The 25258-nt window shown below is 38.1% G+C and overlaps 1 protein-coding gene and 1 pseudogene across 1 annotated transcript; both read right to left on the minus strand.

Annotated features, from left to right (window-relative positions):
• Positions 1–471: 471 nt before the first annotated feature.
• Positions 472–16231, minus strand: pptc7a (protein phosphatase targeting COQ7 a). The gene is made up of 6 exons (XM_052108291.1): positions 15702–16231; positions 10907–11086; positions 6757–6955; positions 2433–2556; positions 2229–2358; positions 472–1989 (listed from the first exon to the last, which is right to left on the minus strand). Exons 1-6 carry the CDS (start codon positions 15901–15903, stop codon positions 1931–1933), a joined length of 894 nt encoding a protein of 297 aa, XP_051964251.1. The 5' UTR covers positions 15904–16231; the 3' UTR covers positions 472–1930.
• Positions 16232–20361: 4130 nt separating this feature from the next.
• LOC127630597 (myosin regulatory light chain 2, ventricular/cardiac muscle isoform-like) lies at positions 20362–22042 on the minus strand (annotated as a pseudogene).
• Between the last annotated feature and the right edge of the window lie 3216 nt (positions 22043–25258).

Here is a 25258-nt window from a genome sequence, read left to right on the forward strand (position 1 = left end):
TGAATGGCTAAAAGGCGATTCAAATTATTAGAAAATGTGGCAACACTTTACAATAAGGTTGTATTTGGTAATATTAGTTAACGCAGTAGTTTACATGAGCTAACAGTGAAAAGTATTTTAACAGCATTTATTAATCCAGGGTATTTCAGAATATATTAATGTATGTTTTACATTAAATTGTACATGTTAACATAAGCAATTGTAATTTGATAAATTAACAGTAACCAAGAATAATAAACCAATAAAAAATAAAAACCAATTTGTTCATTGTTAGTTGATGATACCTAATGCATTTACTAACAGAACCTTATTGTAAGGTGCCAGTAATACCAAAACATTTTAACATTTTAATTGATAAAAACTAAAGTTTTTAATGTGCTTATTATTCCAATAATTTTCATAGTAATGCTGGTTTTCCTTTGAGGAACATTAATTTGACTAAATTAGTGAAAAAGCCTTTAAAAGCAGAACTTATAAAAATATAACTTTATTAGATCATGTGATCATCACATACCCACTGAAAGCATTCACAGATGCTAGCATTAGCCTTGTGCACAAACACCTTGAGGGATGTTTTCCAAAAAAGACCAAGAAAAATTTGTTTTTAACACAGAATCCACACAATTATCAAATATACTCTCATATACATCTGATGTGCAATAGCATACACGCTTCAAATGCATACATGTCATACATAAATATACAGCCAGTTTTCCAAAATATCTACACCTCATAAACATTCCTTTCTCACACATGCACGCACACATACTCAAACAGTTGTGAAACTCTTAAAAGTGGTTTTGCACGAGACTGTTTTTTCCTCTCAACACATCTCTCTTGCAGTCTCTAGCACTAATTAAGTAAGAAGAAAAAAGAAAACTCAAATGGGGAGTAACACTGTTTTAAATTAATAAATAACAGAAAATGTCTTTAAAATGTCTCCCTAAGCAAACAGAGCATCTATAATGTGCACCGTACCCCAAAATCTGTTTTGATGTGCAGTTTGTGCACTTCTATGTTATGCAATCCACCCTTTTATTTGTACTGAAACATTTTATTCTTCAAGCTCCAAAAGCTTCTTTCATCAGTTCATCAATATCTTAGAGGAATGCATCTCTGTGGTTGATTATTAACTTTTATATTTTGTTGTTAAACACTCTAATCGATCTCATACTGCAAAGTTACATGACGTTTTCAACATACTCTCCAAAATACAAACTGTCCGTTAGCTAATGAACAGTTTGTTGTAGTAACGTGTGCCTAATAACCCCAGATCTCAGCTGTCAAGCAGATCAGGTGTTTTTTTAAATGGAAAGTAAACAGGCAAAACGTGCCATCGCAAGACAAATGTAACTTGAGGGCATAGTTATGCACTAAGACTCCCCAGAGCAAAGTGATCTAAAATTGGCATGATGATGCAATCTTAATGATTCTTTCTGATGCCGAAATGTCCTTTTTTGGGATGCTTATCCCTTACTTTCTGGTTCACTTTCCCTCGATTTCTGGACCTTATTCTTTCTCCATTTTTGGCTTCATGTTGGGTATTCTCAACCACATCATTACCACTAACTCTGGACAACAGGAATACTTTTGATTCTTACAGACATCCTGCAGAGCAGACATCAACCAAACACTTGTTGCAGCCCTTGCAAAGCACAACGAAAGTTGTGAGGGCCACCAAGGAGTGAGAAAAGTCTGTATCAAGATGTTCAAGTTGTTTGACTTTGTCATGAGCCCATTCACAAGAGTAGATGACATCACTAAGTACGGTCTAGTAAGACCAAAGAGCCCAAGAAATAGATGTGGGGTCCAAGTCCCTGCCAGAGACAGAAAACTCATACAGCCCTCGATCCTGCCAGCAGGAAACAGCTGTCTGTCCAGTGACTGAGAGGAAGACAACAAGAGATGCATTTTGTAGACCTTGTAAGTGTTAGTCTGTGTACTCCGCTACAATTGACAGCAGAACGGTGATGTCATCTGGCTTTCCTCCTTTGGAAAGAAAACAAAAGGAATGTTGTCAAGTGAATGTTGAAACTATGGATTCACAAGATATCTACAACACTGTGCCGCTCAATATGTGCCAGTTAGGGGTGTAGAAACGCATTGATGGCCATTGACATGAACAGATCTCTGAGAAAACTGTTAATCAGAAAAGGCAACAGTTATGTTAAAATACCTATTTAGCCAGCTTTTAAAATAAGTATATATCTTGCATAAGTACGACTCACCTCTGACATTCAAACCATTATCACAGGCGAACTGTGCAAAAGGGGACATATAATTGGGGTCGTATGCTAGAACGTGGGCATGTTCAGCAATACTCTTGGCTGCTTTCTGGATACTTTCATAGTTGGTATTCTAGGAACAGAACACAATTCTCATTAGAGTCCCTAAAAACAAAACTATGGAAGTGTTTGTAGAAATTCTCGTACCTTGAGCTTTTTAAGTTCTTGTAAGATCATGTAGTCGGGCATGTTGTCAAAGAGACCATCTGTAGCCGTGAGTATGATGTCACCCAACTGGACATCAAAGGACGAGCTATCGGCAGCCTCAGGGCTGTAGGGAGGGAAAGACAATGAGTATTTTAGAAACTATAGTTGAATAAATTCTGATAACTAAAGGTTTTTCAATCTAACTACAACTAGTGTCTGCTTTGATGTTGCTAATGTAAATTTTTCTGGAGTATGTCACGGTTTATAGTCCAAAGTGACTTATATACATAATTAATACGTAACTGATGTCGGCTGGTCAAACACACGCTCACCAAAACAGATGAAAATATCCGTCATACAGACGATAGAAATGAATAATTTATGCCACCAGTTTAAATATTTTGTCCATCATAACATTATTGTTGTAAGAAACTCTAGACCACTGTCAAATGCGTCTTCTTCTTACATGTCCACAAAATAATGCTTAATCACACTCGTAGTAAAAACGTTTATTCAGTGAACAGGACAATTAATTACATTGCAAAGAGCATTGCAAATATCAGAAATATCCACAGTCGCTAATGTTAATGATGAATAGAATACAACAGGCACACCATTTTACTCACAGACTAAAAGCGGTTTATTTGTGCACAGCATAGAGTTACAGATGTGGCTTACTTATTTCATAAAACATAAACAGAATATGAGAAACTGTTACACTGTTTAAAACGAGCCCAAAAACACTGTAATCTTCACAGAGCGCGTCTGACATCTGAATGGCTGAAGGGAAGTCAGGTGGATGGATTTAGGAGTGAGACAGATGCCAGTGAGAGAGAGAGATTTACCACATGAACCCAGAGACTGTGCTGAACGGTTTCCGTTGAAAAGCGTTGAGGTAGCTGTGACGGGCGGGACTCACGGCAAACCCCAAGAAGTGCACAATTGGACAGGTGGAGTTATGGTAACTGGGGTTCCACTTGGGTCACGGGCAGGTGCGACCCCAAATTGATAAGACCGGAGTGGTTGTGGCCTGCCTGAGACCCAAGACCAAAAAGGAGGTGAGACATTACCTGGGGCTGCCTGGCTATAATAGAAGGTTTGTGCCTAATTATCACTAGCCTGCTGACCTATCTCACTAAAAAGGGAGCCCCAGACCCAGTCCAGTGGTCAGAGCCATGCCAACAGCCTTTTATGCAGGTGAAATTATACAATGAATAATTATTAAATAACTATAAATAGTTATATGTAAATAATTATAAATATTAAATACAATGGCAGCCAAATGTTTGGAATAATGTAAAGATTTTGCTGATTTGGAAGGAAATTGGTAATTTAATTCACCAAATTGGCATTCAGCTGATCACAAAGTATAGTCAGGACATTACTGATAACAGCACCATCACTATTGAAAAAAGTAAGTTTTTTATCAAATCTAGAAAGGCCCCATTTCCGGCAGCCATCACTTCAACACCTTATTCTTGAGCAATCATGCTAAATTGATCATTTGGTTCTAGAAAATCACTTGCCATTATATCAGACACAGTTGAAAGATATTTGGTTCATTAAATGACACTTAACATTGTCTTTGTGTTTGTTCTTGAGTTGCCAAAGGATGCAATAGACTGGCATGTCTTAAGGTCAATATTAGATCAAAAATGTCCAAAAAGAAACAGCTTTCTCTAGAAACTCGTCAGTTAATCATTGTTTTGAGGAATGAAGGCTATATAATGCTTGAAATTGCCAAAACAATGGAAGATTTCATATAAAGGTGTACACTACAGTCTTCAAAGACAAAGCACAACTGACTCCAACAAGGACAGAAAGAGATGTGGAAGACCAGATGTGCAACTAGACAAGAGGATAAGTACATCAGAGTCTCTAGTTTGAGAAATAGACACCTCACATGTCCTCCGCTGACAGCTTCATTGAATTCTACCCGCTAAACACCAGTTTCATGTACAACAGTAAAGAGAAGACTCAGGAGGACTTATGGGAAGAATTGCAAAGAAAAAGCCACTTTTGAAACAGAAAACAAAAAGAGAAGTTTCGAGCGGGCAAAGAAACACAGACACTGGACAACAGATAATTGTAAAAGAGTGTTACAGATCTTAACCCCATTGAGCTTTTGTGGGATCAGCTAGACTGGAAGGTGCGTGAGAAGTGCCCGACAAGACAGACACATCTGTCTTGTACAAGACAGACACATCTGGTAGGTGCTACAGGAAGTGTGGGGTGAAAGGTCACCTGAGTATCTGGACAAATTGACCGCTAGCATAACAAAGATCTGCAAAGCTGATTTTCTGATGAGAACACTTTGAAGTAGTTTAAGAAGTTCTGAACATTTATTTCAAATTGTAATAGTAATTGTTCATGTTATTAATGTCCTGACTATACATTGTGATCAGTTGAATGCCACTTTGGTGAATAAAAGTACCAATTTCTTTCCATAAGAGCAAAAATCTGTACATTATTCCAAAATTTGGCTACCAGTGTATATTATTAAATATTAATATATTAAAGCATTACATTGTTGTGGTGGACAAATAAAGCACTGATAAAACAGTACTAAAAGTGAGTTAAGAGGGCAATTTATTATTTATTTATTATTGAACATAAGCCTTTTATTGGCCTACAGTCCACAGCAATCCATTCTGCAATTGAATTCGTCAATCTATCCGAGATAGATTTATTATAAGAGCTTTTCTAATGATGCATCAATGCATCAGACGAACGCTTTTAGAGTATCTAGAGTATCTCAAAGTTACACTTTGGTTATGTTTTCAGGTCGCTGTGTCATGTTACAGTAAATGTAATTTAAAACTTAGAAAAACAAGTGTCAAGATCCCAGCATTCAAAATTGCGCTCCAGCTGTTTTTGAACGCAAGATTGCGATTTTATCTTGTCCTGTCGCTGTAGCAACAAACACGCCAGAGTGTACAGTTTTCTCTGTACAGTTGCGTGTTGCCTATACAGCGGAATTTGCGCTTAATGCCCCCTGCTGAAAACAGGTGGTACTTCAAACTTGTATTGCTCCGATGGAAGGAATATTCCATTTTACGGTCCGGGGACACGATTAATCATGTTAATTTGTAAATTTGTAATACACTGAATTAACGTGTTAAATCCACAGTCCTATTAATTTATAGTAACAATTAACCCTAGGTGGCTGTTCACACTGAACACGTTTTTGCACCTGTGTTTTTTTGCGCTAGACAGACATCTTTAAGTCTCACTGCTTTTTTGTCTCATCCATGTGCTTTGTTTTTTAACACATTGTTGTGTTAACAAGAAATACAATTTTAAAAACAGGTCTACCTTTTTTCATTTAGCACAAGAACATGTTGGGTATGAATAGCCCCTAATATCTTTTATTTTTTTCCCCTCCCCTTTTCTCCCCAATTTGGAATGCCCAATTTCCAATGTGCCCTAGGTCCTCTTGGTGGCGTAGTGACTCGCCTCAATCCGGGTGGCATAGGAAGAATCTCAGTCGCATCTGAGACCGTCAATCTGCGCATCTTATCACGTGGCTTGTTGAGCGCATTACCGCGGAGACCTAGCTCGTGGGAGGCTTCACGCTATTCTCCACGGCATCCACGCACAACTCACCACACGCCCCAATGAGAGTGACAACCACATTATAGCAACCACGAGGAGGTTACCCCAACATGACTCTACCCACCACTGCAACTTAATGCATACAACAATGCTCCTTAACCATGGAAAAATTACTGTAACACGTGGTTTATTACATTCAAATTAAAATCACAAATATGAAAGTACATTAGCCTAACTGAACACTGCCAAAGAATTTGCTGCATTAATGCAGAATTCAAATAACTAAAGTTTAAATAACTACAACTTTTTATTGCACAAAACTGTTGTAACAAAAAACATCTTGTGCTTAATTATAAATGATAAAATTGCATACAGCATGCACTTTTAAGTCAGGCAATAATTGTCCTGAACTTTACTGCTGGTGGTGTATGTTACACAAGTGGGGCTTTGATGACTGTAGCGGCGGTGCTTTAAAGGGGATGAATTTATAGATGTAATCTTTGCAATTTTGCGTCCTTTTCCTCTTTGCTGAAATTCACCAACGCAGCACTCAGAATAGAAGAATAGAGATTGTCGGGTGACAAATTTCTCACCAGCAGGGACTGATAATCCAATTGAGTTAATAAGCAGGCTCTCAGTGTGAGGACTAATCATGCTATTGTACTCCCATCGAGAGGATTATGTCTCCCTCACATCTAGGTAGGGACATGATGGCGTTGCATAATCACAAAGTCAAAGAAAAATCACATAACGCAACAAACATTCTTACCTGTCACTGAGGACTGAGCCCTCTGCTTCTGGAGGGGCGATAGAGAGCTGGAACGGGGTGTTGAAGTAGTGCTGTTGTTCGTCAGACCTGTGGACAACCTCTCCTCCGCGAACGACCAGAAAGCCAGAGTCTCCCAGGTTTGCTGTGTGTAGCTGATGACTCTGCCGGTCTAGTACCACGATACATGCTGTGCTGCTTCCTGAAGACAAGAAGCTCAGAATCAGTCACGTTATAGTAATCTATTGGATCTTTACCTTCAAAGTGGAATAATACATCATTATATGTGTCATGCTGTCCATTATGACAAAATCTTTACTTGCTTCTTGGTTTGTTAAATAAAAAATGGTATTTGCTGTAATACACTTAAGGCCGATTTACATGTACTTCAGAGTTGAACCTATACCGTAGGCTACGCGTAGCTACAGTATAGTGATAACTGCGTAGTAGGTGGGGTAGCCTGTCGTGCGCCTCTTGAAAAATTTAACTGCGTCATGTCGACCCAGACCACAACAGTTGTGATTGGTCTGCCTTGTAACCAGAGACTGTCCCCAAGGATGACAAAAAATATCTTTGAAGTAGCGTTGCATTTTCTCCAAGATTATTTTAAGATCTATGCATCAGACTACATTGTATTTGGACAAGGGACTCTTACGATTTGGAATTGTTTTAATTAGGAGAATCTGGTGTTTTAATATTTGGTTCGTTTAATAGAGTTACAAGTGAAACGCGACAAAAAGACATCTGTTTATGATATGAAGGCATTTTCTCTCTATATACTTGCACTTGGCTGTGTGCTCACAGAATGACGCAGACGCACCAAAGCAGAACTGTAAATGCAAACTACAGAGTGGGCCATTACACGTAGCCTATGCCGTAACTTCGACGCAAAAGTATAAATTGGCCTTTACAATCATAGTCTATGGGGAAGGCATTCTAAAGGGTTTTTTCTGTACACAAAATGTATTATTTGATTTGTCAAGTCATCTAATCCTTTTAGTGGTGGGACTACTTTTCTAGGCGGATGATCTTCTGGTTATGCGTTACCAACAGTCAAATCATAAACAGTTTTTTGTTTTCTTTGCATGTCTCATGTGCAAGCTACAGGGTTTACTGGCTTTACTTTGTAATGACAGTAGTTGCATTTAATATAACTTTGCACGAAAAGGTTAGCAATTCTATGATACCAGTCTCATATCAACATGTATAATGTTTAGGTCTTATGGCTATATTTAGAAAAAGTGATTATTTTAACATAGACTGAGGAATAAAGCAAAATTACTCCCTGTGATAAGTGAAAACATGTCACTTAACTTGTTTTGAACCCAGAACATTCCTTCAAAAAGCCAAACCATTATAACTGTCTTTAGTATTGAATTTGTGCAAACTTTGTACAAAAATCCAAACTTGTGGCGCAGTATATTCTGTCCGTGACTTATCCAACCCACAGCATGTTCAGTACTCTGTACAATGACTCATTTCTGTCCATGACAATTTAGTTACAACTTTGATCTCATCCTGGGAAAAATGTGCAAAAGCCCTTCCCAAAAACCATTTCCCTCCCATGTCAGGAAACATAAAACCTCTACTCTTTAATGGCACGAACTGTCCTGGAACATAATGTTCATACAACAATCGTATGGCTTATCATCAATGTGTGTTGTCCCACATGTTGGTGGATGCAGCAAGAAAGAAAGCTACTACTGATCACACGAGGGCTGTCAATTGAGCAGAGAAACTAAAATCGAATTTTAAAGTCAGCTGATTTTTAAATTGCCATTGTTTCCTTAGTCCACAAGAGGGTGCAATAAATACATAAATCATACATCAACATTATATTATTGCAAAGAACATTCCTGGCTGTTTTAAAAAAAAGAGCATTTCATTTTCAACAAATGTGCATAAAATAAATAAAGAAAAAGTTTCAGTTTGTCCATATTCTCAAATGTTAAGTCAAAAGAAAAATGTTGGGGGGGTACAGTTGTATGTAGTGTAGCAATATTCACAGATAGCAGTTATATATAGTTATATAGTTGTATTTGGCTGAACTAAGTGGTGAAGCGGCTCAGACTATGAGTACAGGCCAGGGGCTGTTCAATCAGACGGAACCGAATGCGAGAATCTCGAAACACACATTTCCAAATTGAATTCCTTTCCTGACAAAGCATTTAAAATCGAATTTCTTAATCTGAGAAATGCTTGTGATCTCTCAAGATGCAACGGCCAAGTACCTCCACCTACTTTAAGGGGCTGTTCACACCAAATGCTTTTGCAACCAACCATTTACTTTTCTATGTAAATGCGCTAGACAAATGTTTTGTTTAATTTGTTTTTGTTTATTCAGTGTCTCGTGCTGGGATGCTGATTTTTAGTTGCTGTATCTAATTAAAAAGAACTTTAAAAGCATATTGAGACACTGGCTTTTCTGTTAAAATTTGAATGCATTTTTAGCATTAGAGTGCACATTTTTTGCTTAAATTCAAATAATATTCACATTTTAATATGACAGGCCTAGCTCACACCTCGTCCTAACCAGATGCAACGCAATAAGATCACAGCGACACGCAATCTGTCTGTCCACACCAGGTGGGATGCGACACTGCGATATTAATACACTAAAATGAGGATAATTGACAATAAAATGTAGAAAACTGTGCAATCACAGACAAAACAGTTTGTTTATTGAACACAAAAAAAAATGTCACTGAAGCTCCGTATGTGCATATGCTTTCTAAGACAAACCCAGAGGGGAAAAATACACAATCACACACAGTGCAAAGTTATGTTATGAATGGCATTCTTCTTTAGTCTTATACGATTGTTTATGTTCATGCGGTAGTCCTGGTTTTATTTCGCCGATCTTCACGTGACAGGGAAGCGGAGAGAAAGTAAGAATGAGCCGGTATGTCTCCTCACTGCTATTCTGAACTGGTGTGTGTGTGTGATCAAATGTATATGGCTTACAAGAATTACTTACTAGCACTATTCTAGATTATACACATGCATTTATGCTATAAACATGGTTCATGAGGACACCTCAAGAGTCCTCATAAACCAAAACGCTTAAAAACATACTAAACTGTTTTGTTTTTTTTTAAATGTAGGGTTAGGTTTAGGGGATAGAATATATAGTTTGTACAGTACAAAATACATTAAGGCCATGGAGAGTCCTCGTAAACAACAAATACCGTGTGTGTATGTGTGTGTGTGTGTGTGATTGTGTGACAGAGCCCCGGCTGAAGAGAGCGAGATGTCAAGCACAACATTCGGTAGGTGTGTGACACTCATGTGTGTGTGTGTGTGTGTGTGTGTGTGTGTATGTGAACCAGCTAGCGAGATGCCGATCTTAATATACTGCCGTGAGAATGATTTTAGACCCATTTGGTGACACTGCTGGCCAGCGTGACATTACAGATATAGAAACCATTCCAAAAATAGATTGTGGCTGGTTAGGACAAAAACTCTGTTTAACATGGAACAGATACATTTTATCACGTGTTGCATCTGGTTAGGACACGGTGTCAGACAGACACACCTTTAGTAGAAATGTTAGCCTGAAGCTGAAGTTACAACACAGTCTACGGAGAGTTGGAACGGACTCCAAATCTAACATGTGCCTAATTTAGACCAAGCTGGAGCATAATAGCACACAACCCAGTCTTTCAGCTGCCCTGGTTCCAGAAGTATTTTTCCCCACCCATGTTTTACTTTGGCATTTCAAAAACTTCTTAAATAAAGAGTTCTAAGCATTGAACGAAACGAATCATCCCCTCTGAATCAATTAATTAAAAACAAACAAATATCTGAAAATCCGAGAAAGACAAACACACAGGACTGTGTACTTAATGCCTCACATATAACATTGCAAAAATATGATAAGAAGTTAAATACAAAATATAATAACTTATACAAACAGTTTTTGCAGGTGAAAAAATGGTGCTGCAAAGTTTATTGACAGTGTTGCAATTCCCATTTGCTTTCTATACAACAATTCACGGAGCCTTAAAAGCAGACTATGATAATCCAATTTATTGGCAGTTTTGATTAGATAGTATTTCATATATATGTATGTATTAAATATTCTATATATTATTTTGTTTTGCGACCATATTTAACTTCACTTACCCCATAAACTGGCACTGAATATGCTTACCTAACAGTGGTACTTTGTTCTGAAGTAGCTCATAGTAGCTGGTGGTGAGGATTCCCACTGGGTTGCTCGGCACAAATCGTCCTTCTTTGACCAGTCGTTCACACGTCCTCATTAGCGTTCCAGAGAACTGAGAAGGGTCGACTCCATAGTCACGCCAGCCACCCACTCCATCAGCCACACCTATAAACATATAGCATGATGAGGGCCAATACCTTTACAGATAATAGAGCACTAAAAGTGAACATTATCAGAGTAGTTTTCATAAGTTTTTGCGAGTAATAAACATACACAATTGACACAAGAAAAACAGAACAGTTCGTCACAATGATCTCAATGCACATCATTAGAGAAGTGCAAATCGGTGAAACACTGGCAAAACTCTGAAAATGTAAAGATGATCAAGATGTGACTCCATGTTTACCCATAAACAGGAAAGCATAGTACAAAGTGGCTGCTTCCCCAATATTTGGAGAACACACTTGAAAAGCTTACTCGGGCTTATACCATTATTTGTTAATTTTGTGACCCTGCTTGATGTAACAAATGTGTAATTTATAGTTCAACAATTGGTTCAATATAGTTTCACACACACATTCATACACGAATGGCGGCAGAGCTGCTATATAAGGCGCTAGCCTGCAATTGAGAGCAACTTGGGGTTCAGTGTTTTGCCCAAGGACACTTCGGCATGTGGAGTCGTGTGGGCCAGGATTCGAACCACCAACCCTGCGATTAGTGGCCGACCCACTCTACCAACTGAGCCACAGCCGCCCCATATTATTTTTTATTATTTACATTTGCAGTCACACATGAACCAAACCTCCCTGTAGTCCCTAAATGCAGAGATTTTACACTTTGGGACTGCTGTTTGTTGTTCTGTTCAACCCGATGATTAGCACATTTAATTCTTATCCAAAATTAAGCTTTTGAGTTAGTGAATATGATTTTTTTGTAAATGTTCCTGTATAGTGCAAATTGTGCCTCCATTTACATTTGTGTCTTCAGCATATTTTGGAAAATAATTCAGAACCGTTCCAAAAAATGTACGTTGAATTTTACGACAATATAAAGCCTTATTGCTTAGTATACATTAAAAGGCTAACCTACACCCTTGATAAAACTGTCATTAATTTGTTTAGCTACATCATTATATAGTAACACAGGACTTAAAGAGAATTTAAAGATCGAAAGAAATTAATGTTTCCCAGTTTTCCCTTGGCACACCCAGAGCCTTTTTTCTGGCTATGCCACAGCTTGTAACATTATCTGAAGCAGTCCGACCGACAGGGGATTTTCCAACATAGCCCTCCCAACATTCTTTGTGACAAACAATGAGCAGCAACACTTGATTGTGACCATACAAGGCAAGTATCTTGTATTCTCTAAAAGCAATACTGGGATTTCTAGAGTTAGATTTGTTGATTTAAGTTAAGTTGCTTAGAAGCCTCAGTACCTGCTTCTTACAGTCAATACAAAGTCAACAGGACATCCCGGCCCATATGTTTTAGCTGTCCAATAGGATTTATGTCTCAGGTTAATTTGACTTCTGCAAGACACATTGAATGGCTGTCCAAGTAGGTCTCGTCCATCAGGTCTAAAGACAGATGTCATTAGACCTGGTAATAGTTTCATTTGAATTAGTGGAAGTACACCTTATGTGCAAGTTAAATGGAGGACCAAAAAGATACAAGGACTACTCAACAACATCTAAAGAGTAAACTTTTAAGTATGACTAATAACAAACTATTTGGAGCTGTTTGCGTCAGAAAATATGGTTTCCTTATAAAAACAATTAATCTCACAAAAAGCATGAAGAGATTTGATCTATCTGAGGGTCATAAATGTTCAGCTTTTGTTAGCAAACTTTAAGAAGGACTTCCTTCTTGTAACTAGAAGATGTTTTGTTGTTGTTGTTACAACCCTAATTCTGAAAAAAGTTGGGACAGTATGAAAAATGCTATTAAAATAAAAAAGGAGTGATTTGTAAATTATATTCACCCTTTGCTATATTGAAAACACTACAACTAAACATTATATGATGTTTTACCTTGTGAATTTAATTGTTTTTTGTTGTTTTTTTAAATGTACAGTAATTTCTAATCAGATGACAGTCGAGTATTTACCACTGTGAAACATCACCATTTCTTCTAATAACACTTATTAAGCATTTGGGCACTGAAGACACAAGTTTAAGTTTAGAAAGTGGAATTTCCCCCCATTCATCATTATGTAGGTCTTCAGCTGCACAATTGTACGGGGACTTTGTTGTCGTATGGGGCGCTTCATAATGCACCACATATTCTCAATTGGAGCACCCGCACTCTCTGCTTACACAGCCATGCACCTGTAATCCGGGCAGTATGTGGTTTGAAGTTGTACCGCTGAAAAATGCAGGGACGTCCCTGGAAAAGACAGTGCTGGATGGCAGTATATGTTGCTTTAAAATGTGTACATATCTGTCTGCATTCATGGTGTTCTCACAGATGTGCAAGTTATGCCGAGTTTACACTACATGATTTTAAGCCCTATTTTCGCTCGCTGACAGTTTTGTGGAGATCGTCAACAAAAGCCTGAAATCGTAGGCCAATCGGAGCTCGCTCCCGTGAGCAAAAATCGCAATGAATGAACTATCAAAGACGCGATTTGAGAGAAGCGCCGACACGTCAGTGAGATATCTAGGATGTTAAATATCTGGACTGCAATTTCAAATCACGCAATGCAAAATATGTTTTGACTGAATACAACAGCAGCATTGACCTACAGCCAATGAGAGAGCAAGAAACGGGAAGTTTCAGTGGGAGGAGTCCTGATGTACCTGCAATAGAACATCAACTAGCATGGCTGCGGTATCAAGAAAGTCTCATTAGTCAATACTGAAATGTTTTGTAATGTGTTCACCGCTGTCGTGGATTCATTGTGTAATTTGAAAACTCTACAACTTCCTTGACAAGACAGACAGTTGTGTAATATGAACGGTACCACGATCTAACGTCTTTGAAAGTCGTGTAGTGTGTAGGAGGCATTACCCATGCCATGGGGACTGATACACCCCTGGCCCATACAGACACTGGGTTTTGGGCCTGATGCTAATAGCATCATGGATGGTCCTTTTCCTCTTTATCCTGGAGAACACAACTGCTGTGCTTCTCAAAAACTATTTGAAATGTGGACTTCACAGACCAAAAAACCCAGTTCCTCTGTTCTACTTTCCATCTGAGATGAGACCGAGCCCAGAGAAGTTGGCAGCGCTTCTGGACAGTGTTGATGTACGGCTTCTCCTTTGCATAGTAAAGTCTTAACTTGCATCTGTGGATGCAGCGGCAAGTGGTGTTGACTAACAAATGTTTACTATAGTAATCCCAAGCCCATGTTCATGATATCCATCACAGATGAATGGTGTTTTTTACGATAGTGATGTCTGAGAGATCAGAGATCATGCGCATTCAGAAATGGTTTTCGTCTTGCCCTTTAAACACCGAGATTTGTCCAGATTCCTTGAATCTTTTAACTATATTGTGCACTGTAGAGGGTGAAATGCCCCAAATCTTTCCAATTAGCCTTTGGGGAACATTGATCTCAGAGTGCTGGATTATTTGCTGAAACATCTGATAGAAAATTAACAAGTCTCGAATGATCCTTGCTCTTGAAGAACGATTGCCTCGCCTGTTTTAAACATCTGGTTTCACATCGTCTTGTTATTTTAACTCAACAAATTGTTATTAGGCTAACATTTTTGGAGCGTTTGCAATAATCTTATTTGAAATGACTGTACATTAAAAAAAAAACAATTAAATTCACAACATATAATATTTTGTTGTAGGGCTTTCTATATAGCAAAGGGTGAATATAATTTACAAATCACACCTTTCAGTTTTTATCAGCATTTTTCATACTGTCCCAACTTTTCGGAATTGGGGTTGTACATCAAAACTAACATGCACTCTTGATACCTAACAGTAGGTAGAAGTGATTTTAATATTTACTGCAGTACATAATATTGGTTGTGGTATTAAACAAAAACAAAATGTAGCAGCAATGTGAACTGAGCTACTGTCACTACAGTCTACTTTCACATTAAATTATACAGTAAATATTAGCCCTTGTCACTAATAAATTAACTTTACATTAAATACTGTATATTATTTATTTTCAACATCTTATCCCACTTTCTATATATAACACTCAATGTCAGTGCAGAGGACCAACAGAGCTGAAATATTCTTCTAAAAATCTTAATTTGTGTTCAGCAGAAGAAAGAAAGCCATAAACATGACATATGTCATAAGGGTGAGTAAATGCTAAGATAATTATTCTTTTAAAATGCAGACCCTCTTCCTAATTTTCAAGACAAATACTATTATTCAAGCCATCCTACTCATGTAAACGTTAGACGCTTACACTTAAAACATTCTCCCACTCGTTTTATAGTCGGTATTTGTTTTGTTGACAGCCGGCTAGCGATTCCTGCCCCACGTGCGTCGTTGTCAATAATGACGTCCAAATGGAAAAAAATGCAACATTGAGAGAATAATGTCGATTCAAAATGCGACGCGTTACATCAGAAGCGGCATCGGCCTGTTTGATGTCCTCACTGTCCTCGTTACACAATGTTACAAAACACCACAACCGACCAATATATAGCCTATATAACAACGGTTTGCGATGGTTGTGACGTCACAAACGCCACTCGACAAAACCCGTTCTTAAAGGAATTCCAAGGCAATTTTCCATCGGATATAACACCAAAGGCCTTTAATTATTCGCTTTTGCCTTCGCATGGAGGTTGATCACTTACCTAACACATCAGCAGACCTGTGTCGGGCTATGAAGCATGCATCGTCTCCATAACACATCCCTTTCTTCAAGATCCCCCTGCGAAAATCCTTCCCGAAACCGCAGCTGGCGGACACGAGACTGTAATCGCGGCTGTCGGTTTGAGAGAGTCCGCCGATGACCGCTCGGGCCACCAGTCTACCGTACGAGAGAACGGACAACATTACCCCCGGACTGAGCTGGAGGGGGTTGTTAGTGCAACAACAGCAGATCCACGGTTCTATTTGACGGATGAAGATATGTCAATGCCGCTACAATGTAACAACAACAATGTTACACTATTACAACAATGTATCAAATCGCTATCTTCACGTATCAATCACTGACTGTACATAACCGAACGCTGATCAGTCACATTCATCTCTCCATAGCGAATCGATTAGGTGTGATTCAGAATATCAAGGTAGATCCGGTTTCTTTAAAACTTTCTTCTCGCGCAGAGCACCATCGTTGTGCGCGCTCGCGTGTCGCTGCGGTTCATGAACTGCTGAAGTCTTGTGACTGCTCTGACGTCACACGCCGTTACGCAACCCATGTACCTTTAAAGGGGAACAAGTTGGCCGTGACGTCAAATCCACAGGCCACAGAGTTCATTAATAAAATTTGATACGTAATCAGTAATTACTTCCAAAAATTAACTAGCAAACAATGTACAATGGTTATAAAATTCAAAATAGTTTATTAAAAGTTTAATATATAAACGATATATATATATACAGTGCATCCGGAAAGTATTCACAGCACTTCACTTTTTCCACATTTTGTTATGTTACAGCCTTATTCCAAAATGGATTAAATTCATTATTTTCCTCAAAATTCTACAAACAATACCCCATAATGACAACATGAAAGAAGTTTGTTTGAAATCTTTAAAATGTATTAAAAATAAAAAAAATTAAAAATCACATGTACATAAGTATTCACAGCCTTTGCCATGACACTCAAAATTGAGCTCAGGTGCATCCTGTTTCCACTGATCATCCTTGAGATGTATCTACAACTTGATTGGAGTCCACCTGTGGTAAATTCAGTTGATTGGACATGATTTGGAAAGGCACACACCTGTCTATATAAGGTCCCACAGTTAACAGTGCATGTCAGAGCACAAACCAAGCCATGAAGTCCAAGAAATTGTCTGTAGACCTTCGAGACAGGATTGTATCAAGGCACAGATCTGGGGAAGGGTACAGAAAAATTCGAAGGTCCCAATGAGCACAGTGGTCTCCATCATCCGTTAATGGAAGAAGTTTGGAACTGAGCGGCAGTTCTGCAGATGGAAATGTCTTGTTGATGAGAGAAATCAACAGAGAATGGCCAGACTGGTTTGAACTGACAGTGTCTACGGTTACTCAGATAACCACTCTGTACAATTGTGATGAATGCTATTCTGAGGCAGGTTGGCGCTGTTTTGGGGGCACGAGGGGGACCTACACAATATTAGGCAGGTGGTTTTAATGTTGTGGCTGACATGAGATATATATATATATATATATATATATATATATATATATATATATATATATATATATATATATATATATATGGACTAGTTAACTTGACAAAAACAGGTCTTCATGTTGGTTCAGATTGATTTTTGCAATGTAAGGTTTTGTATTGTGTACTATTACTTACCTCCACCAAATCTGAACCGTCAATGATAGTCGAATGGTATGAAACTCTCACTCTTATCAATTCTAAATGATTTTATCTCCACCTAGTGGTTATACTGGTGCAGTACAACCAAAAAACAAATGTTTTCAACCAAAAAACAAATTTAAAATAAATAAATAAATAAAGAACGAAATAATCAATATAATAAATGGTTGTGGAAATGGAAAAAAAATGTAATGTAATTTAATATTTTTATGATTTTATTGATATTTATTCATGTAATTATTTCTGTATTTGTATTTCATTTATCTATTTATTTCTGTATTTTATCCTGTATTTATTCGCATGAGCTATGATATGACAGAACCAACTTCCACCCAAGGATTCATGGACAAACAGTTCTTTGAAATATAAAACATATTTAGTTTCTTATATGAGTTCGTTATGTGCCACTGCAAATCTCTGCCCAGGTAATATACACCCATTCTTTCCATGGTATGATGCAATTTTTCTAATCTGGGCTCGAATCCTGTGTCTGAATGTTTAAGCCAAACCTCCTCATCATATCAAATAAATGAGGAAATAAAAAAATACAACAATAAAGAAATACAAATACAGAAGTAAATTAACAAGGAAATAAATACATGGAAAAATACAGAAATAAATGTGGAATAAATACATAATGTGCATTTAAATAATAAATAGTGAAATAGACGAAAGCATAAATAAGCATAACAAATATTTACAGAAATAATAGAATAAATTAAAAACGAAAACATTTGGAGAATTTTTTTTTTCTCTGTTGCTTCATTTATTTATGTATTTAATTAATGTTTTTAAATCATGTTATTTACCCTTGATCTAAATAAATTTCTTAAGTAGTTTATTGGAGCACTCTACTGAGTCAGTAATTGCAAGCTTCATTATCTGTGGGTATCTGACATGTCTTCATCCATGCAGCTAAGTTACAAAAAAGCACTTGTGTCAAAGCCCTGATGCACAGTTAACTAAAGGACTTTCTAAGTACAGATTAGAATTACCTTCAACATTGCCAACTGCTTTTTCCTCAAAGGAAGTGGAGGATTCAGGTTTATGAACGCTTCATTGTTCAGACTAAGATGACTCACCTTGGTAGAATTAATCTTTTGTGTAAAGACTGCCTTGACGGCAATAAGAGCGGAAGGCAAGCATGATTATATCCAATGTGGGTGAAACAGATTTAATGAGTGTCTTATATGACTGGAATTTATCAGTCACATGTTCATTTTAGTCATTATCTTCTGAACACAACTCACAGATTAGAGTGCAAAAAAGACTGGCATTAGTCACCTTGTAAGTCCAGTACTCAGACAGAAGATGGCAGTAAAGACTTTTTAACAAGCAAAAAGTATCCTAATACTTTTTGTCTTTATTTTGAACCGTATATATATATATATATATATATATATATATATATATATATATATATACATTTAGCATTTCCAACCTAACAAACATATTTTTGTGAAATGTTTTGCTTGACAAGTGTGCTATTTTGTTCTCTAAATGCCTTCACACGTTTTTAAGTGTGACTTTGCTTGTTGGGACCACTGTAATTTTAGTTCAAATTGTGCTTGGCAAGTTACAGCAAAATTACAGCAAGTTACAGCAAAAAAGAGGGATGAGACTTTACTGCATGCATGTATTATTAGGCATTTTATATCAGTTGCTTTCATCATCAAACTCTTAATCTGACCATAAAAACCTCAAAACTAACCCTAATATTAAAGGTATTTTGTTTAAATCAGGTTCAGAATTTAAAGTTACCCCCTTATTCTAAATTTAGATTTAAAATTCTAAATTCTAAGATTTTAAATCATTCTTTCTGAATTAAGAGCCCCAGTTTCTGTTTAATTTTTATTTATAACATTTGATATATTAGCAGGAAACCGATGGAGCGCGTACTCCAGGTAGGGAAGGAGGTATTGCCCCAAGTGAAGGAGTTCAAGTACCTCGGGGTCTTGTTCACGAGTGAGGGGACAATGGAGCGGGAGGTTGGCCGGAGATTCGGGGCAGCGGGGGCGGTATTGCACTCGCTCTATCGCACCGTTGTCACGAAAAGAGAGCTGAGCCGGAAGGCAAAGCTCTCGATCAACCGGTCAATTTTTGTTCCTACCCTCACCTATGGTCATGAAGGCTGGGTCATGACTGAAAGAACTAGGTCACGAGTACAAGCGGCCGAAATGGGCTTCCTCAGAAGGGTGGCGGGCTTCTCCCTTAGAGATAGGGTGAGGAGCTCAGTCATCCGTGAGGAGCTCGGAGTAGAGCCGCTGCTCCTTTGTGTTGAAAGGAGTCAGTTGAGGTGGTTTGGGCACCTGGTAAGGATGTCCCCTGGCCGCCTCCCTAGGGAGGTGTTTCAGGCACATCCAGCTGGGAGGAGGCCTCGGGGAAGACCCAGGATTAGGTGGAGAGATTACATCACCACACTGGCCTGAGAACGCCTCTGGGTCCCCCAGTCAGAGCTGGTTAATGTGGCTCGGGATAGGGAAGTTTGGGGCCCCCTGCTGGAGCAGCTGCCCCCGCGACCCGACTTCGAATAAGCGGTTGAAGATGGATGGATGGACATTTGATATAGTTCTTAATATTCTATTCTAAGCCCAGTTATAAACATTGACAAATATTTTATTTGATGTTGATTTAATCTTATGGGTAGGAGGAAAGATAGTCTCAGTCTGATTATTCAGATTGAGAACTGAAGATAACGAATTGATGAGTATCTGAATAAACGAATGACAGTATACATTTTATAATGTTTAGAAAAATGTAGAAAAACGGCCCTGAAAATTAAACCCACGGGGGCAATTATTGCCCATTTATCGAAAAGTTAATTTCTGACACTGATTTATATGTTTGATTCTGTGTTAGGAATAAAAGACCATAATGCACAAAACCATATTTGTTGTATCACTTATGCAGAACAACGTCTGAGAAAACCATATAGTGTAAATCAATGTTTGTGGATGGCAGATGCTTCACTCTTTGGCTTTCTCTTTTCCATGTGTGAGAATGTAGACCAGGTTCTTATAGTCCAGATTACCTGCAGCGTCTGGAGGGAAAGCACTAAACATCTGCTCCATCGGAGTAAAGATTCAGGTTCATTCGCTTTTTGTTAAATGGATTATTTTGATTTAATTGTACTCACATATCCTTCTTTAAAGTCTCCTTTCCATTTGGATTGAACACTTTAAAGGCTGGGTTCCTCTGCATGTGCACCTGAGGTTTCAAAGAGAACAGGATTCCTACTGTGATTTCTACCTTAATTTGGGCCCATTTTCATATAGGCTCATGCACAATTTTTTTTTAAAACACTTGTGATTCCCAATAGGGTAAAATAACTTTATTCCAATACAATACAACTAGACTTTCTTTTACAGCTTATCCAATATCAAGTATAATTTTGAGAATAAAATCATATTTTAAGTGGTGCTTACCCATGCAGAACACACCACCACAATTCTAGAGGGTTCTGGTTGGTTGTTAGGTGGTTGCTAGGGTGTTCTGGGTAGGTGGTTACTCACTGGCCCAAGTCAAAGTTGCCCCCCGCCCAGTTCTCTAAGATATGTTGGTCCCTGGTACTATGGCTTTAGTCGTAAGTCAGATCAAGTATAAAAAGTAATAACACACCTCTTCTCAAAAAGCCCCATAATTTGAGGTATGTTCACAGAAACAAACCGTTTAGGACGTGTTACATGTCAAAGTTTAAAGGAATTTTCCCAGTTCGATAAAAGTTAAGCTCAATCAATAGCATTTGTGGCATAATGTTGATACCAGAAAAATTATTTCGACTCATCCCTCATTTATTAAAACAAAACTAGGGGTTTGGGGTTTGTTTAAATCCCTATCCCTAAATGTGAGCAATAGAAACAATGATGCTTGCCTTAGCAAACACAACCTCCTGCTGGATAAATTGATATTCCTACAGGACTTTTTGGGCTTTTATTTTGTTTGAATGCACTTCTTGTATTAGCCTGTTTATTTCTTCCAGGTTTACTTTGCCATTTACCTTTAAGCTTCTCTCCAAACATGGTGAGGAAGACCGTCAAGTTAATGGGTCCTGGTGTTTCCTTCAGCATCTCATCAAGCTCCTCTTGCTTGACGTTCAGACAGCCTGTGGAGGCAGATAGGTCAGAGGTCACAGCTGCTGTCAGTAAGATAGTTTAACCACCATGCAAAAGTACAGCGACACATCACAGGAACGATTACAGCCCACCTAAAGCTGTAAAAGTATCCCTCAGGTCATTCTTGTCGATGAATCTGTCTCTGATTTGATCTATTATAGTGAAAGCCTGTGGCAGATGAAAAGAGAGGAAACAGTCTATGTGGACTGGTGAACTTTATGGTTTTCCTTAAAAGGTTAGCACAGCTATACTGGTTTGGAATGACATTTGTGGGTGAACTATTTCTTAATTAGGATACAAAGTGTCAGCTCTCCCCAAAGTCCTCGCCACGGTACTTTTTGTAAGTGGCTTGTTTTGCAAAGCAACCTTCTTTTTGTATATTTATAGTTCCGATAATTCTGGTTTACTTTGTGTCTGCTTGTGATACATGTGAGAGAGAGAGAGAGAGAGAGAGAGAGAGAGAGAGAGAGAGAGAGAGAGAGATGATTGAATTTGTCAGCACGTTCTCTTCACTGCCATCTTGGATCAGCGTCATACTTATCCTGTTTGTCATGATGTTTTTACAGCTGCTTTGAGACCAGAGAGTGCATCTGTCCTGCTGCATTTTCCGTGCAAATTTCAGCGGCTTGACAGCAGGTTTGACTGTGTGTTTGTGTGTGTGTAATTCACTCCACTGTACTAATCGTTACTGACAGATTGTGAATTATTCACCAGCTATGATGAACACTGACATATTGAATTCACATGCGGGAATCTCACTGTAGTAGATGCTCAACATCACAGTGAATCTGGTGATAACGAAAATTGTCATAGCAATTATAGTCGAACAAGTGCTTGGTTTGTACCTCTTTGAACTACTGTGGAGAAGACATTGGAATTGACTCCCTCTACTCGCTTCTTTGCTTATTTGGGTGTCTTTATAAAAACATTTTACCAAAACACTTTGTGACTGGTTAAAGCTGATGTAACTTTTTTAGCATTAAAATACTTTCTTTTATCCCAGTTTAATATGCAGAGACAACTTCTAGTAAGCCATTCATTGGTACATTTTCTCAAAAACTGAAAAAAATATAAAAATTCCTCTGTTTGTTTTGAGTGACCCACCCCAACAATGTTACTCAACCAATGGTGTTAGTTGGGGCGGGACTATCTGACTCTTTGAACCTCCAGGATGACAATGCCACCAGCCATACTGCTCGATCTGTGTGTGATTTCCTGCAAGACAGGAATGTCAGTGTTCTGCCATGGCCAGTGAAGAGCCTAGATCTCAATCACATTGAGCACATCTGGGACCTGTTGGATCGGAGGGTGAGGGCTAGGGCCATTCAAACCAGAAATGTCCAGGAACTTGCAATTGCCTTGGTGGAAGATTGAGGTAACATCTCACAGCAAGAACTGGCAAATCTGTTGCAGTCCATGAGGAGGAGATGCACTGCAGTACTTAATACAGCTGGTGGCCACACCAGATACTGACTGTCCCCTTTGTTCAGGGACACATTATTCCATTTCTGTTAGTCACATGTCTGTGAAACTTGTTCAGTTTATGTCTAAGTTGTTGAATCTTTTTATGTTCATACAAATACTTACACATGTTAAGTTAGCTGAAACTAGAAGCAGTTGAAAGTGAGTTAGCATGTCACAATCCAATCAATTCTTGATGGATAAAATCAAGCCCCATCCAACAATGTTTCTCATTTATTATCCTGTTTTACTCTGACGTCACATTACAGAAGTCATACTTAAGCTAAATGAGACCTTTGCTTATGTCTCCTGCCTCCTTTTTTCCTGAGAAAACAACACCGGTAATATCACCTGTCTTCTCTAGAGTTTCAGAAGAGATCTGAACGATGTCTTAAACTGTGCTCAGATTTACCAAGATACCGAAATCTGCAATCAAAATTCAGAGATTTCAATATGAACTCATTGCATATCAAATTATTTAAAGATCAAATTATTTGTGCTGTGCTATCCACATTCATTTTATAGCTTTGTACTCCTACTCAACAGTTGTCATTTTTTATTTCTTCAAAATAACTTAAGGTGAAATATCTGAGACAAAATTAATACTTCAATAGCTGGGTTTCCATCCATGTATTTTTATGCATATTTTGGTATAAACAAAAAAGATGGAAATAGATGGAAATTCCAAGATGTGAAAAGTCTCCCAAATGTGCTTAAAAAAAAACTGTATACACTCTCTTGAGGTGGATATACCATTCATTCGATAAGAAGATATGTGCACAAACACATTTACAGAATATTCCTATACAATTTACATAGGAATAGAGATAAAAAAAAAAAAGTAATGTGAATACTTAATTCGTTCAGAAAATATAATCAATATCATCAGAAATGCTGCTCTGGTTATTCTGAAATGCCGGAGACAAAGCCTGTCATAAAAGTTAGTAGCTGCTATTACCTCCCAGAACTGTCTGATGCGCTTTCACATCCCAAGATAATACATCTTAAGAAACATGAAGTTAGTCAGAGCATTTCACCGCACTTTAAACCCCAAGTAATTCATTACATTTATTATAAGAGCCACAGTGGCTTCAACTTCCATTTTCATTTCTAGTTGTGCCTATTTCCCCAGAACCAACGGTTTTGTTCTCTTAAGCACATGGGATGGAAACGCTGCTTTATTCACATTGTTTTTGTGATATTCCGATTTTGTGCATAAAGTCAAACTTGGATGGAAACCTGACTTATCAAACTTAACCGAGAAGTCTCCTGAGCAATGAAAGAGCAACCTCTTAGCGTTGAATGTGTCTCTGGGTGAATGCATGAGAATGGGAAAAATTAAAATGTTTGTGAGGCCCTTCAGGATGTTTAATTAGCTTGGAAAGAGAGAACTCTGCCAGTGGATCAGATGTGGGATTAGACACTGGCACTGAGTGTTGACAGTCTCGTCTTTGAGCCTGTTGATAAGTAATCCTACAGCGACAGGGATTAATCGCCACTATTTACATTCCTGCCACAGAATTTGGAAAACATTGTGAGATGCATTTCTGCTCGATGACATCACAGGCCGTTTCCGTGGCAGTGCCGACAGCTGTGCATCTGTCCGGATTACTATTTTAACATCTGTGCAGTCGACGAGCACAAAGCTGAGCTATGAAACATGTTTTGAATGTTTTTGCGATTAAAAACGACGTGTCGCCCCAGAAAAGTTTTTCTCAGAGATTGCTTTTTCAAAGCTCAAGGACTTCTCAGTGCAGTTTCATTTGAGTATCAACTTTGTCTCAGATGTTTCTCCTAAATCTCATTAAGAGAAATGAAAATAGACACAAATGAGAAAATTGTTGACATTGAGTAATAGTATAGAGCTATAAAATGATAGCACAGCTCAGATCAGTTGGTCTTGGGAGGATTTATTGAGAAAAGTTTGGGTTTATATTGAGATCTCTGTCTTTTGATTGCAGGCTTTAGGACTTTGGCAAATCTGAGAACCGTTTGAAGACACTGTTGAGTTCTCTTCTGGAACTCAGGGGGAGACACAAGTAAGATTGCTGGGGTCTTTTTCTAAGGGGAAATATCTGAGATGCAGGAGACTGAAGCAAAAGTCTCCATTTGCTCTTCTTTTAATCTCAGTGCGGTTTGAAAAACAATCAAGATATTAAAGAGATCTCATTTGATTTGTCTTTCCTATGTGGAGCTATAAAACATAATGTTGTTGTTTCTCTCCCCCTTTGGCATTTTCAATTGTTTTGCCTCAAAAGGATGAATCACCTGCCTCCTATTTCTATTTTTA

The sequence above is a fragment of the Xyrauchen texanus genome, chromosome 37 (assembly GCF_025860055.1).
Source record: "Xyrauchen texanus isolate HMW12.3.18 chromosome 37, RBS_HiC_50CHRs, whole genome shotgun sequence".
NCBI classification, from domain to species: Eukaryota; Metazoa; Chordata; class Actinopteri; order Cypriniformes; family Catostomidae; genus Xyrauchen; species Xyrauchen texanus.